The sequence below is a fragment of the Pygocentrus nattereri genome, chromosome 25 (genome assembly GCF_015220715.1).
Source record: "Pygocentrus nattereri isolate fPygNat1 chromosome 25, fPygNat1.pri, whole genome shotgun sequence".
NCBI classification, from domain to species: Eukaryota; Metazoa; Chordata; class Actinopteri; order Characiformes; family Serrasalmidae; genus Pygocentrus; species Pygocentrus nattereri.
The window spans coordinates 23,806,812-23,821,575 of record NC_051235.1 but is presented as its reverse complement, the minus strand read 5'-3'; the positions used below and the strand labels follow the sequence as shown (position 1 = coordinate 23,821,575).

Here is a 14,764-nt window from a genome sequence, read left to right as displayed (position 1 = left end):
ATGCCAATCTCCTTCCCTCCCTCTCTGCCAGGTCGCCGCCACTCACTCATTCACTGCACATGTCATTTTGACACTTGGCACTGATAATACTATCTATAACTTCATGATTATCTTTGGCTTTGGATGCTGTGCTTTATTATTAAACCTTACACATACATTAAAGAACCTAAAGCATGCAAGTTCATTTAATGAACATCCACAAAAAACTCTTAAATAAACCTTTACACATTCGTACCTATATTATATAAAGTAAAACTGTATTTTCACATTGTATAACCACAAGCCACCAATCTAATTAAGATGTTTCCAAGAAACTGAGTTCCCTTAAAAACATGTGTTCATAAATAGTAGCCTCAGTGGCCCCTCATGCACAATAAAACTTGACAAAATGAATCTGCCTGCATTTAGCTAGAATACCCCAAAACAGCATTAGGTCAATTACTATAGTAAGACAAATGTCCTGAAAAGTTCCAACCCTCAGAAAAAAAGTTCACTTTGTGTTTCCACACAATGTCAGGAAACAGTGTGCCCTTTAAGACACAATAACCCTGACCAGACCAAAATGAGCCACATCTACAAGTGAAACAAGGCGGAACTACCAAAACAATCATGCACTTTTGTTCATCACCCATACCGTACCACATACAGGGGTGGAAATACTTGAGCAATTGTTCTTCATTACTATACTTAACAGGCCCATTTTATTTTCCCCTGATGTTTACTTATACTGGTTGTGTGGTTTTATGTCATAATTCATTTTTATACGACCATTTCTAACCTCTGTTTATCCCTTAGAATTAAACAGGCTGTTGCTGTTACTGTTCCTTTAGGACATGATATGTGTAAATGACCTCTAATGGCTGCACTGTGCTGTTCCTCATTACTGAAGCATTGAAAGGGTGACATAAAGGGTGAAAAACTACTTGAGTAGCTGGAAATATGTAGATACTTTTTTTTTGCATGACATGAGAAAAACAATGAATTCAAAATTCCTTCTGCAGTTCAGTTTCCATATATGGACTATATGCTATACTCATGCTGAATCAAAACCTTTTAAGTAAAAATTGAGGAACATTTCCCAGTTCTCCATGATATGGGCCCTTTACGTTTTATTCAAGGTATTACTCAAACTGAATATTTGTATGTTTATTCAAGTATATTTCAAAGGGGAAAATCATACTCTTTACTCCTTATATTTTCATTTAGACTTTCAAAGTGTTACCAATTTCTGTATTTTTGAATTCCTGTGCATTTGAATTTCACTTTTTAAAAAAAAAAAACATGCAATTAAACCCAGAAGAAGGAAAAATAAAAAAGAGATATCATTAATATCGCTGTAGTTTCTGCAACTCAATAATGAGATCCAGCAAAGGAGACACTGCTTAAAGGGGAATTCCACTAAATATTCGTAGTTTCTGCATAATTTAATTGTTTAAGATGTAAACAAGCTCATTGAGAGTGATCTAATGTACTGGCCAGGCCAGGCCATCTACACTGCATTTTATGTACTACATTTACTATTTACTATATTACTATATATATATATATATATATATATATATATATATATATATATATATAGTAATATTGTACTATTTGATGTAAATCAAAGACTTTTTTTGAAGTAGGTTTCTGGCTGTTTCTGTTAAACCACTAATCATGAAATTTGTAAACAATGTAAATTTTTCACTTATATATTTATATATTCACTTTAAGTTTATATATTCATTTAAATTATGTCAAAAACTGAAAAAATAAATGGAGATACAAGGTTTTGCTCTGACAGCAGCAATATATAGTTTTAATTTGCACTGCTGATGATGGTAAAATAGTAACAAAGGTGAAAAGTGTTTTCTTTGGCAATTATTTTGCCTGCTTGTACCTGTTCAGCTTTAATGGTTATATGGTTTAATGGTATATATATATATATATAAAATACATTTTAAAAAATCCCAAAATCAAGCAACATATTTTGCATAATAGCTTTTCATGAGGTAAAGGCTTCAGACTTCTGGTTCCCATCACCACCACTCTTAGCAATTCTGGTTATTAATGTTCCTCGAGAACTGAGCATTTCGTAATTCATCTGAATGACTTTGGCTGGAATTCCCTCCTAAATCTCTCATGCTACGCAGATATTTTTCCAGAGTAAAAAGATCTCACATGTCTCCGCTTGTGTTTTTGTAAAAAGCTCAGGAAAAAGTCACAACTTGTGATCAAATCTGCGACTGAACCAAAAACAGGAGTCTCAATATGAACTCCACAATTTCTCATCCCAGACTCAGTTTTGATGCTGTAAGTATTCTAACTTTTATCCGAGCCAGAAGTATCTACATCTACTTTCTGTTTAAGGCTATTTCTCTTAGGGAACTTTTGGCAGAATCACCATTAAATCTCTAGAGCTACAAAGATCAACACTCAGCAATAAAACCTTCCTTTGGGAATTTATACCACTTTAAAATGATACTATTTACGACTATTCTAGTATGTCTGTTTGCCAGACAAAAACACTTTTAATTCATGAAATCATTTTTTTTAGACTAGAATAGGTTTTCAGTGCCTCTGGACTCCACGCCTCCACTTTTAATTGAGCAGGATTTTGATAAAGTGCTCCTACTTTCACTTCAGTAAAGTTTCTGTGTACTTTTCCATCCTCTAACCACGCACCACATTCCCAGAGCTGAAGGTATGCACCATTAAAGGTTAGCAGTCCTAATGAAAAAGTAATTACGCCTTTTCTTTCATCCACAGTGGAGAGAATTTCTGTTTTATTATGTGTTGTGTACGCTGACCCCTCACATCACAACAGCCAATCAAATTGGAACGTGAACTTGGGCGCTGCGCTCTGATTGGTGGGTGGTATTCTGAAGCGATGACGTGTGGGCTAAGGGGCGTGGCTTTCCCACCAGCTGCAGCCTTTCTCGGCCCTGATTGCCACTTTGAACCCTTACTTGATGACCTAATTGGCGAGCAGGGCAGTGATGGCACAGCTTTCCCTTTATCTTCTCTTTCTCTATTAGGCCAGAAGTTTAAAACAGAGTAGATGTGAGCAGAAGTAGAAACGCCACTTCTTCCACCGGCTCATCCCCACAGTGCACTTTTCCCTTCCTACCCCACCTCACCCACCAGCACCCTCCACCACCATCTCACCTCAGTTCTTGTCCTTCTACCTTCACCTGCTACTTTTCCAAGGCTTCGTTCGTTGTGGATCTGGCACTTCCCACCTTCACCCGGGCACAAAGCTCCCAGCAGTCCGCCGCGAACCGCAGGAGACAGCCAGACGCACTTTTTTTTGGACTTCAGCTGGAAGCAGGAAAGTTTGTCTTTGCTCGATTTTTTTTTTTTCTTGGCTGTCTCGGGTTTTACCTTCACCATGAGTGTCAAGTCTGACTCCGAGCCAAACAACAACGTCTCCCTTGAAGAGGAGGTAAGTTGACGCAGGTTAAAGAGAAGAAGCAGCGCAGCGTTCAGGACGCTTTGGCTTTTCTAGCGAACTGTCTAAACAGTGCAGCAGCTTGAGTGGTTTACTTCTACTTCATACGGTCCCCAGTGCTTCCACTATTTGTACAGCTTTGCTGTGGTTCTTGTAGTGACTAACGGAGGAACTAATGTAGGTCTTGCTAGTGGAGATGACAATACTGTGCTGTTTAAAACTTAAAGCAGTTTGTGCTGAATTGGCGATGATGTCCTGGGCTGGGATCAGTTGAATTGCATGGTGGAAATGAGTGATATGAGTGGATATTTGGATATCTTTCCTTTTTTCACTTCCATTTTTTTTGAGGAGCATAACTTATTTTCAAGGTGGTGTTTTATTTAACCCCACCCTTTTTTTTTTTTTTTTTTTTTTTAAATAATGCTGATATAATCTTAATTTAAGATTTGTCTTCCTAATGCAGCTCAAACTGTAGCAGTTCTCTGTACATTCTGTAGTAACAAAGCTCTGGGAGTTGATGTTGCTGTAGTATAGAAATAATGGAATGAAGATTTAACTTCACAAAAGGTGTAATTGGCTAAATGGTTCTTCTGTCTGGATCCCTTGACCATCTTAATTAGCATTTATTCTCCTTTCTTGGATGACAACCTGGGGAGGAATATCTTGCTTTTTAAAATTTAACAGACCTTTCCGTCTATGTAACTGTCCATAGTTGTGGTCATCGTTGGAACCTCAACGTCTTCTGTATGTCAGATTGACCGTTTCTATCGCACATTTTGTCAGCTGACCTTTGCGTGGTGTTAAATGTTTCCTGACCAGTGGATTAATGGTCCACAATTGTTTGGGGATGTGAAATGTTAAATTTAATGCCTAGTTTTTTTTTTTCCTCTCCTGTGATGTTACCAGTTCTGCGATTTGAGTTTTTTTTCACTGTAGACAAAATACTTTAATAACCAGCAGCCCAGAAGCCAACTATCCTGGTTGTTTCCAAAATTGAACAAACCATTGATGCAGTGCTTCACTACAAGATTGAATAGGACCCCTTTCCACTGTGCTTTCCACTGTGCCTATGCTTACATTAAAGAATTTCCAAAGAAAACTGCAGTTTAGTTAGTTAGGCTTAATTCATATCTGGACAGCCAGCACTTGATGTGTTAAAGAATTGCTGATATGTTGGAATAGGTGGTAAAGCCCAGGAGAGGTGTAGCCGCGGTCCAGTGCTGGAGAATGGCTGTGCTCTGTGAGACGGAGGAAGGAAATGCTGTCATGCTGTGCGCTGTTGTCCATCGCTGTTCCATTCGCAGTCCATTGTAGCTCAGGGCCTCCCACTGAGCTCAAACAAGTGGATGTTTTGCACTTTTGTTTATTTCTGTAACCAGTTGAGCAAACCAGCCTGTATTAAATACAGATTTGTATGAAATGTCAGTGAAGTAGGTCTTTATTTCTTGCAGTTTAACGTTCATGCCTCTGAATGAGGCAGAGCACTTCTTGGCTCGGCACAACTTTTGTCTACTAAATGACTTTCATGAAAAGCAGTGGCTGAAATTGCTTTCTAGGTTTTTACAAAAAAAAAGTTGAGGCCACAGAAGTAAACTGTCTTATGCATGCTGGACATGATCAGGTGGGTAGAGTAATTTTTAGGGTGGTGTCCATGGAAGGTCTCTAATTCCGATTCCCCTGCTGGGGACCTTTTAAACATGTCCGTGTACCGTATGGTAGTACAGTTAACCCTTTAATGCTTTTCTACCTTTTTATAGGTGTCTTGTACTTATTGGATTAGTGCACTTTGGGAATTTGCTATATTCTGTGGATGTTCATGTTTTAATTTTTGCATATGAACCAGGTCTATAAACTTTGGGCTCTTATATGCAGGTTAAGCCAGACACTTATTTAAACTGATTACTCCAAAATTTGCATATGTGTTGCATTGTGTAGCTGTCATCCAGAAGGTTATTCTGGTTCTTTGACCATTAAAATAAACACTGAATTAATGGACTTTCTCCGCTCCCCCTCGCCCCCTCTTTAATCCTAGGTACGGACACTGTTCGTCAGTGGCCTGCCAACAGATATTAAGCCCCGGGAACTGTATCTGTTATTCAGACCGTTTAAGGTAAGAAAAGATTGTAGAGATCATTCTGCTTGTTCAGTGTCATCCCATAACTAATCTTTCTACTTGCAGCTGTTTTGTCTCTGGCTCTTTAGCTTTGTTTATAAATGTACTAAGTGACTACTCGGCATTGTAAAATCAGAACGCATGAGTCATTTAATTGCTTAAGTCTCACAAGTATGTCCACACTGGTCATGAACCATAACATTAATTTCCCACAGTATGGAAACGACCCATGTGTGTCTTCTGTTTACATATGGCAAAAAACCTTGAAGCCTAATTTGGGGCAAGGTTTGATTACTGTTGCTTAATTCAAGGGACACTTAACATTTTTAAATTGCTATCTTCTACCTTGGAGCACCCTGGCCAACTTTTTTTTTTTTTTTTTTTTTTTTTGGGAGCTTTCAGATTAGGTTGGCTTCTTATGGGGAATGTCAGGTGTTTTTTTTTTTTTTTTTTTTTCTCCCCCTCTACAGGCATGTGACTTCATGGCTCCTAATTGGATTTCTTTTCCTTTTCAGGGTTATGAAGGTTCACTGATTAAGTTAACATCAAAGCAGGTGAGATGGTGGTAGATATCACAGCTGACTGGTGCTACAGCGTGTGTGTAGTAGTGTTTGGCCATTGTTGCCTTTTTTTTCTTAATTTGGTGCATGTTTAAGTTGAATATAAAATGTGGCCAGTAGTTTTAAAGCTCCTGCATTCAGGATTTTTTTGATCTAGTTCTAATGTTGATTTTGTGAAGTAAATGCATGAAGCTAAACTTTGCTTTTCACTATTCCTTTTCCAGCCGGTTGGTTTTGTGACCTTTGACAGTCGGTCTGGCGCTGAAGCAGCGAAAAATGCACTAAACGTAAGCACCTAGCCATCTGTAAGCAATGGCTTGAATTATAGATGATCTGTCAGATGTGATCCCTGCTGTTGGCTCCTCCTGTACATTATTGTATAAATTGGTTAAATCAGTTATGTATGGTTTTGTTACTGGAGCCCTTCCCACTCTCTGCTGTAGAGCAGATTTGGAGCTTCTTTACTATAAGGGTACATTAGTCAAAGCAGATACCTAGTTTTACAAAGGTGTAGCTTGGTGGCCTACAGAATGGTTGAACACAAGCTGGTATCCTGTTACACTGTTCAGCCTGTTCACTGGTTGTTGCAGTGATGCACATCTTGGCCCAACTGTAGTAATGAGCACCCATGTTGCTGTGGACTAACAGTAGTATAACTTCACAACCCTAGTGTATATATAGAATCTGACAAGGGTGTAACGATGCCGATGCAGTATTGATTGATCTTATTTGAGGTGGCATCAAATAAAAAATAATGGCTTGGTTTTTCATTTAACACTTTTTGGAAATCAGTTGGGAATGGGCAAGATGACTTTCATATTGTGATGAACTGGGTCATGTTGCATCACACTTATTTTTCTGAGCATATCAGTAGTTGAGTTATTGTTAAAGACCATAATTGGTCTTTTATTGTATTCAATATTTAAACACAAACTTCTTCTCTCAAACATAAAGAAATGGTAAATATTGTGATGCATATCATTAACATTGAGTGTCAGACTTCCATATTGCTCACCCCTACTGTCTGTGATCCGGATCTGGGTGCATCCTATTAAGAGGAAGTCCATGGGGAAGGGTTAGGATGTATGTACCCATGTTAATGAGAAATTCAAAGGATTGCAATTTTTGGGTATTTGAATTATTTAAACTTGATCAAATTTAAGTTAGTGTCGCTACACCCCTAGTATCTGATAGTACTGTTTATACCACTGCTAGCTTTTCTGTGAAGTCACAGACGCATTCACCTGCATGTGGGCACCAGCTTAGTGCACACTATTGCACATTCTGCCAGAGTCTAAGGCACAGCCCACTCCTATTACTGTATCCCCCACCTTGTGTCTCCAGGGGGTTCGATTTGACCCTGAGAACCCGCAGACCCTCCGGTTAGAGTTTGCTAAAGCCAACACGAAGATGGCAAAGAGTAAGCTGATGGGCACTCCGAACCCCACAAATATCCACCCAGCTCTAGGAGCACACTTCATAGCACGGGACCCATGTAAGTGTACGGCCACACGGTAGCCTTCACTCTGCAGAGATGCTCTTTAGGCATGTGTAGGACTGTCGCCAATAGCTAAAGAACAAACTAATTCACTTCCACCACATGCATGCATCATTAGAGCAAATGGCTTCTTCAGTTCAGCAGTCTTCTATACACTCATTCAGCATTTCCACTTCACACCACATTCAGCTTTCTGCTGTTCTGAGCCAAACTGCAGATGTGAGCTACTTGTTGCCTAGAATAACCATACTTCACTTGATTCTTTACTTTTGCCGACCTAACTCACTACTGTAATTTGGGGTTTGATTCGACCTGAGCTGTAAGTCCAGTTCAATAGGGCTGTGTGCACATGTGTGGCTTGCTGTGCTTCATTAGATGACCTGACGGGGGCAGCACTGATCCCTGCATCGCCTGAGGCCTGGTCTCCATACCCGCTCTACATGGCAGAGCTGAGCCCTGGTCTGCCCCACACTGCCTTCACCTACCCCGCAGCAGCGGCTGCTGCAGCTGCTCTCCACGCTCAGGTGAGCTCCAGAAGCTCTGGGTCAGCTCTATATTTGCTATCTGCTGTCTTAATGTTGATACTGTTCAGAATTATTAAATAACAAATGGAACCAGACAAATATGAGGGCTTGACTGATATTTAGTTTGTGGTTTTAAAAAGAAAAGCTGCCACCTTTCTGCACTTGGAGATGACCAGAGAAGGCTACAGCTGTTGTGTGGCTCAGTTGGAGTAATAAACAAGTTATCTTTAAATTATTTTCTTTGCAGGAAATTGTCACTGCATCAAGCAATTTTATTACCTTGTCTTCTAGTTTGTGCAGAAACTCTTTTAATAAAAATGGTAACTATTGGCAGATACAGATAAAACCCTTGATTGCCAATATAAACTAATTATTGGGCAACCTTCTTGTATTTGTCCAAAAATGATTATCAAATTGATTCCAAGTTTCCAAAATCAGTGGAGCTGAATCACTGCATTCAAATGAATGCAGGGCAATGTACATGTTTTACACCCTTATCAAGTCTTGAGTTTAAGGATTTAAACATTCAGGGTTACTGTTGGCATGGAAGAGAATTAAATCCAAATTGGAGTACCCAGGGTCATCTTTATTAAACAATAGTTTAAGCTGAGGTCTGTATCGGGGCCTTTGTCTTCAGGCCTGAAACGCTGCAGGACAAGGAGTTAATCTTACATAACTGTTCAAGGCTGTGGATCTCAGCACTGGAATGGAGAAGCCCTGCTCTATTCTATATTCAGTTTGTTTTTGTTGCTATGCAGTGGTCTGCTTGTGTTGTCTGACCTCCTTCGCTAAGATGGCTATAGAGGTGCATTAAACCTTTAGCTATACCCTTTTGGCTCTCACCTCAGTCCAACGTCAAATGTGTGGGTCCACTGGGTGTTGAGTCGGCTCAAGTGTGACTTGATGCTTTCACGGAAAAGAGCTCTTGAGGTCTAACACCAGTTAGTCAATATGCACTCCTACAGGAGCCGAGTATGCGTCTGATATTTTATTCCCCTCCCTGATCATTCCAAGCTTCAGATATGAAACGATTGGTCATTCACACACATGCCTTGAATAAGTTTTGGGTGACTAGCTTGGTGTTCAAGCAGAATTTGTCTCAGTTGAATGAGAATTGAAATATAATGCAATAAAATTGCATTATATAGCTGCTTCTGATGACTCTGGCTTGGCTGAACTTTTCTTTTGAAATGTAATGTTCAAAGTGCGAGTTGTAGCCAACCAGCTATGGACATCAACACACCATGCAGAATTCCCATGCCCTTGGTTGCCCCATTGAAGGGAAACTTCATACTAGAGCTGTTTGATTACAAAGTGTTGATGGATTTATCAAATGCTCTGAATAACTTCTCTCAGAAGACCACTTGGCTGACAGTTGTTCATGTGGAGATGTGTAGCCAGCCAGCATGTTTAAGATGGCAAATATTGTAAATACCAATATTGTACCATGCATTACAACTGAGTTGTAAGACATGTTGCACCACTGCTGCTTTTAGAAATGAATTCTGCATCGAACTAAATCTACATAAGCATGACTTTTATAAAAAAAAAAAATGCTGCATGGAGCTCAGCATTTGAGCCTAAAACTAGGGTCTGTTCTGTAGTTATTTAGTGCATCCTTTGTCATCAGATTTTCATGGTTCACAATTCTGTATCCTTTGAGTTCTCATTACAGTACCCAGCATGCATCACACAATTGTCATACAACCATTTGGAATCCATGGATGTAGAAACAAATATTCCTAACAGTTAATATTGGCTATCTGGCTTCCTTTAACATTGTATTTCACACAGGTCACTTTTGTGAATCAACCCCAAAACCCTTGTTTTTCAAAAGCTCTAAGCTAGTTTCCAGTTGATGGAAGGGAGAAGTGGCCTTGGTTTAATATAGTGGTGATGCAGCAAATATAAAGCCATAATACTTGAAGGGATTTGGACTAATCAGTATTAATGATATTTGGTAAACTGGGGGAAAAATTAGTGCATCAGTAGTGCTGTTTATTAAAAAAAAAAAATGACAACTTGACCTTCCACATACTGAGCTGTACTGTCTAAACTACTCATGCTAATTGTAATGAATCATCCAGGTGATCACAGGGCCTCATTCTTTTTTTTTTTTTTTTTTTTTTTTTCTCCCCCCCCCAAGAAAATCTCAGATTCGTGATGCGTTCTCAAACAAAATTGTTCACACCTTGGAAGAAAATCTACACATACTTGAGTACAAAAGTACAAATCCCAAGAAGAGACGATAAATGTTTAGAAAGTTAAGGAACTTGGACATTTGGAGAACAAGGCCCAAAGTACTGCTCTTCATAATGTGTGCAGAAAAGCATATTGTGAAGTAATTTGCCACAATATTACTCACCCATAGTTTTGATAATTACAGGAAAAGAATTAAATGTGCTTAAAATGATCTACCAAGACTTCAGAAGTACTGATTATCCATGATATGCTCAGAAAAGGGGCAGTTGTGGACTGGAGGTTGGTGAACTGGCCCTGTGACCAGAAGGTTGCCAGTTCAATCCCCAGTGCAGACAGTCCATGACTGGGGTGTCCTTGAGCAAGACACCAACCCCCAATTGCTCCCTGGGTGCCATGGATAGGGCTGCCCACCACTCTGGGCAAGTGTGCTCACTGTCCACTTGTATGTGGCATTTCACATCAAGGATGGGTTAAATGTGGAGGTGAAATTTCCCCATTTGTGGGATTAAAAGGATCACTATCACTTAAGTAAATGGTCTAAGTCTTATGGCCTGCCCCAGGTCTACATATGGATACATGGCACATTGTAATCCAGTGTCCTTTTAAAATTAAACTGGTAGCTGTTGTGAGAAATTGGTTGCCTAACTTTCTTTTCTTTTTTAGATGCGTTGGTATCCACCTACTTCGGAGTCCTCCCAACCTGGATGGAAATCAAGGCAGTTCTGTTAAAGTGTGTATGCTATTCCATGTTGAACTCCCTTTTACTATATTTTAAAGAAATAATTAAAACCTTCCTTGCTTTTTCCACAGGAAGATGAAATGCTGTTTTGCTTCAAACTGACTGTACCCATTGCTGCCCATACTTAGTCCAGTCTAGGTCATTTGAGTTTTGCAGCATGGATCTATCTGCTCTTTTTGAAATTGACTTAAGGTTGATGCTGAACTGGGCTGAATACATCTTGCCAACTATGTGCTAAACTGGCTCAGGTGGTACAGCCATGGTAGCACTTGCATTAGAGTTCCTTCATGGAATATTTTTTTGGAATGAGATTTATAGAGAAGGATGAAATTGTGAGGCTGCTTTTCATTCAGATTTTGCTCTGAGTTTACAGGGTCTGAGCCAATCAGCTGACATCAAGCATGTTATATATTTTGGCATGAACTAGATAAGTAATAGATTATGTGCACCCTTGTAACGTGTTCCTTCTTGACTGGGTGTAATCCTCATTATTTGTTTGTTAGCTTGGTCTTGTTTTAGATGTGAAGTAGTGGCTGACATTGTTTTGAGGCATTAGGTGACTTGCTCCCCCTGCCGCCCCCCCCCTCCTAAGTCAACGTCTGAAGCATGAGCTATAGTTTAAATGTGCCATCTTGGTTAAGCTTTTAAATGTTCCTATGCGACAGCTTGGCCTTGCCAAAGCACGACAATCCATGTAGTTAAAGTAGGCCATATGGGGAGACATGTATTTGTGCAATTAAATAAATATGTATAAGTTATAAACTTTATTTACTGATTTTGATTCTGCATCCTGTATTGCAGTTGCAGATTTTTTTTTTGTTATACTGATGCAAGTCTAACACATTGTGAATGGCAGAATTGACTTAACATTATATTGCTGATAAGGTTATAAGCTGAATATGCTAAAAACAATGCATGAAGGGGTCTTAATGTGGATTATAGTAGTTAATACTGACAAATTTATTTGTAAAGTGTTTGATGTAAAAAAAAAAAAAAGCTATTGTATGATGCTGTATTAAAACATGTTAATGCATTACATTGTGTCTGGCCTATTTAAGTGTCTCATCATGGAAAATCAAATACTTTTTGTAAAAATAGTATGTACTATTATGTATATAAACATGTACATAAACTGTTAAATATAAAACTTGCTGTTGGCTTCCTGGTCCATACAGATCATATAGAAACTAAGCTGCACAACAGAGTTCATCTTGTGATGTCACAGACACTTTACACACTGTAACCTATTCAACTCCACCCAAAAACATACATGCCTTGTCACAAGGTTAAGGATGCAGCTGAGCAAGAATCACTCTTTGCTAAGTTACTGACTGCTGTCCTGTTTTGTAGGGTCCTTCAAATTCAGCCAAGAAATGTGGCACAAAATGGGTTTTGGGGGTAGTGGAATCAACCATGAGTAGCTGGATATTGCAGTACCAGTTTGTATTGAAGTGTCATGAAAGTACATTTTAATTGAGCATTTTAAATGCTGTGTAGCTTACAGTAAGCTGTGGTCAGGCTTTCTCAATTGTGAAGAAACAGGTCTAGAAACATCTCTATCTTCTCTACAGCCTTGACTTTGAGATTTCTTCAGCTTGTACTGCTTTTTGAAGGAGACCCAATATGCAGTCAGGACAGTGCATGTATCTTGAAGGTGCAGGGGAAAAAAAAAGCCTGTTTATAAGGGATAAAGAGGGATTGTCATGTTAAAATTACCAGAGTTTTAAAAAAAAGTACACAAACCACTGCTTATTTACACACAAATGCATGTACTCAGGACTTTATTAGGAACACCTTGTATCTACACTGTCCATTTTATCAGCTCCATTTACTGTATATGAGCACTTTGTAGGTCTACAATTACAGACTCCATCTGTTTCTTTGGATATTTTTTAGCACCCTTTCACAGTTCTTCAATGGTAAGGACCACTGCAGAGCAGGTCGTACACTACTCACACAAAGGTAGGGATATTTGGCTTTCGGGTGAAATTTCAAGATGAACCTAAATTGCACTCTAACCTTTACAGGTGACCTCAACTTTTGAATGTACATGTCCAACTGTTCAATGTTTTAGTACTTTTTGCACGACTTGCTGTTCTGTAACGAGGAGCTTAACGACAGTGGTGGTGTTAGTGTGGGCAGGTGTGTCTAGTCAATACAGAACTGCCCTACACTTTGAATGGTACAGTGACCCAGTGGCCCATACTACTTGAATATCATTAATCCAGTCATTGTGCCTCTGCATGAACAACACAGGCCTAATTTCATCTTCATGGACGACGATGCTCCAGCTCATAGAGGTTGCATCATTAGGGAACAGCTGCTGGAGACTGGGGTATCTCAGATGGTGGCCTGCATTTTCTCCAGACCTGAATCCCATAGAAAACCTTTGGGATCAGCTGAGTCACCATACAGAGGCTCGTAAATCTGTACCCTAGAACCTCAATGACCTGATGGCCGTCCTTCAAGAAAAGCGGGATGCTGTGCCTCAGCAGACAATGAGTTGACTTGTGAACAGCATGAGACGTCGTTGTCAAGCTATGGTTGATGCTCAAGGGTACATGACAAGTTGTTGAGACATTGACATTTTTTGTTGGGGTATACCCACCACTGTTGTTGGCTTTTGTTTCAATAAATTGTTTGAGATGAGGAAATCACCACTGCATGCTTCTACTTAAATGCCCTACTTTCATGATATAATATCACTGTAGCATGAACTTTTTACGCTTTCCATAAATTTCACCTGAAAGCCAAATATCCCTAACTTTTTGTGAGTAGTGTATTTATCCTCATAATTGCAGTGACACTGATGTGGTGGTGTGTTAGTGTGTGTTGTGCTGGTATGAGTGGATCAGACACAGCCATGCTTCTGGATTTTTTTAAACACTGTGTCCACTCACTGTCCATTTCATCAAACACTTCCACCTTGTTGGTCCACCCTGTAGATGTAAAGACGACAGCTCATCCAAAGTTCACTGCACAGTTTCCCAAATATGTTCACTCAGAAGAGCAACAAAACATGTAAATTTGACCAGGGATGGCCAAAGTTTTGCATACGTGTATATGTACAAGGCAATACAAGGTAGCCAATCAGAACAGAGATCATTTACATATAAGTATCAGACACAGTATAAGGCTCAGTAACAAAAACAGCCTTTTAAAGCAATAACGAATATTAGAAAATGGCCATGTAAATATGAATTGAAATATGTCTGATCCATAAACCTACACCACATAAGTGGACCTGGGTGTGTTTTTGAGGGCCAGCTTTTCCCTGCGGTCCACCTGCAATGCTACATGCTCTACTGTATCATACCTGATTCTGCTTAAGAAAGACTTTATCATTAACTTCATGTATCAGTTATCAGACATGATGTGGCTGCAGGTGGGTTCCTTGGATTGGAGCTGTGAAAATGCTGAGGAAACCAGCTCAGAAATCACCAGGACAGCAGTTGGGTTTCTCTGATCCAGAGAAACAAAGAGACTGCCCTCTAGTGTATGTGGAGGGCAAATACGCTGTCTGGAGAAAGGAATACTGATGGATTCAAATTGAAAATGATGAATTTAGCTTGTGCTACATCACACATTTCCCACTGAGAAAGCAGTCATGAATGCTAGTGCTCTGGAGAGAACATAACAACACTCGTGAAAACCCGTGATTTTTTACAATTCAAGTCAATAAGTCGAGTCAATAA

The 14,764-nt window shown here is 39.4% G+C and overlaps 1 protein-coding gene across 1 annotated transcript; it reads left to right on the top strand.

Annotated features, from left to right (window-relative positions):
- Positions 1–2,941: 2,941 nt before the first annotated feature.
- rbpms2b (RNA binding protein, mRNA processing factor 2b) lies at positions 2,942–12,105 on the top strand. Its single transcript, XM_017716410.2, has 8 exons — positions 2,942–3,427; positions 5,466–5,543; positions 6,062–6,100; positions 6,331–6,393; positions 7,451–7,601; positions 7,980–8,128; positions 10,994–11,060; positions 11,141–12,105. The coding sequence occupies exons 1-7, from the start codon at positions 3,374–3,376 to the stop codon at positions 11,057–11,059; spliced, it is 600 nt and encodes a 199-aa protein (XP_017571899.1). The 5' UTR covers positions 2,942–3,373; the 3' UTR covers position 11,060; positions 11,141–12,105.
- The last annotated feature ends 2,659 nt before the right edge of the window (positions 12,106–14,764 follow it).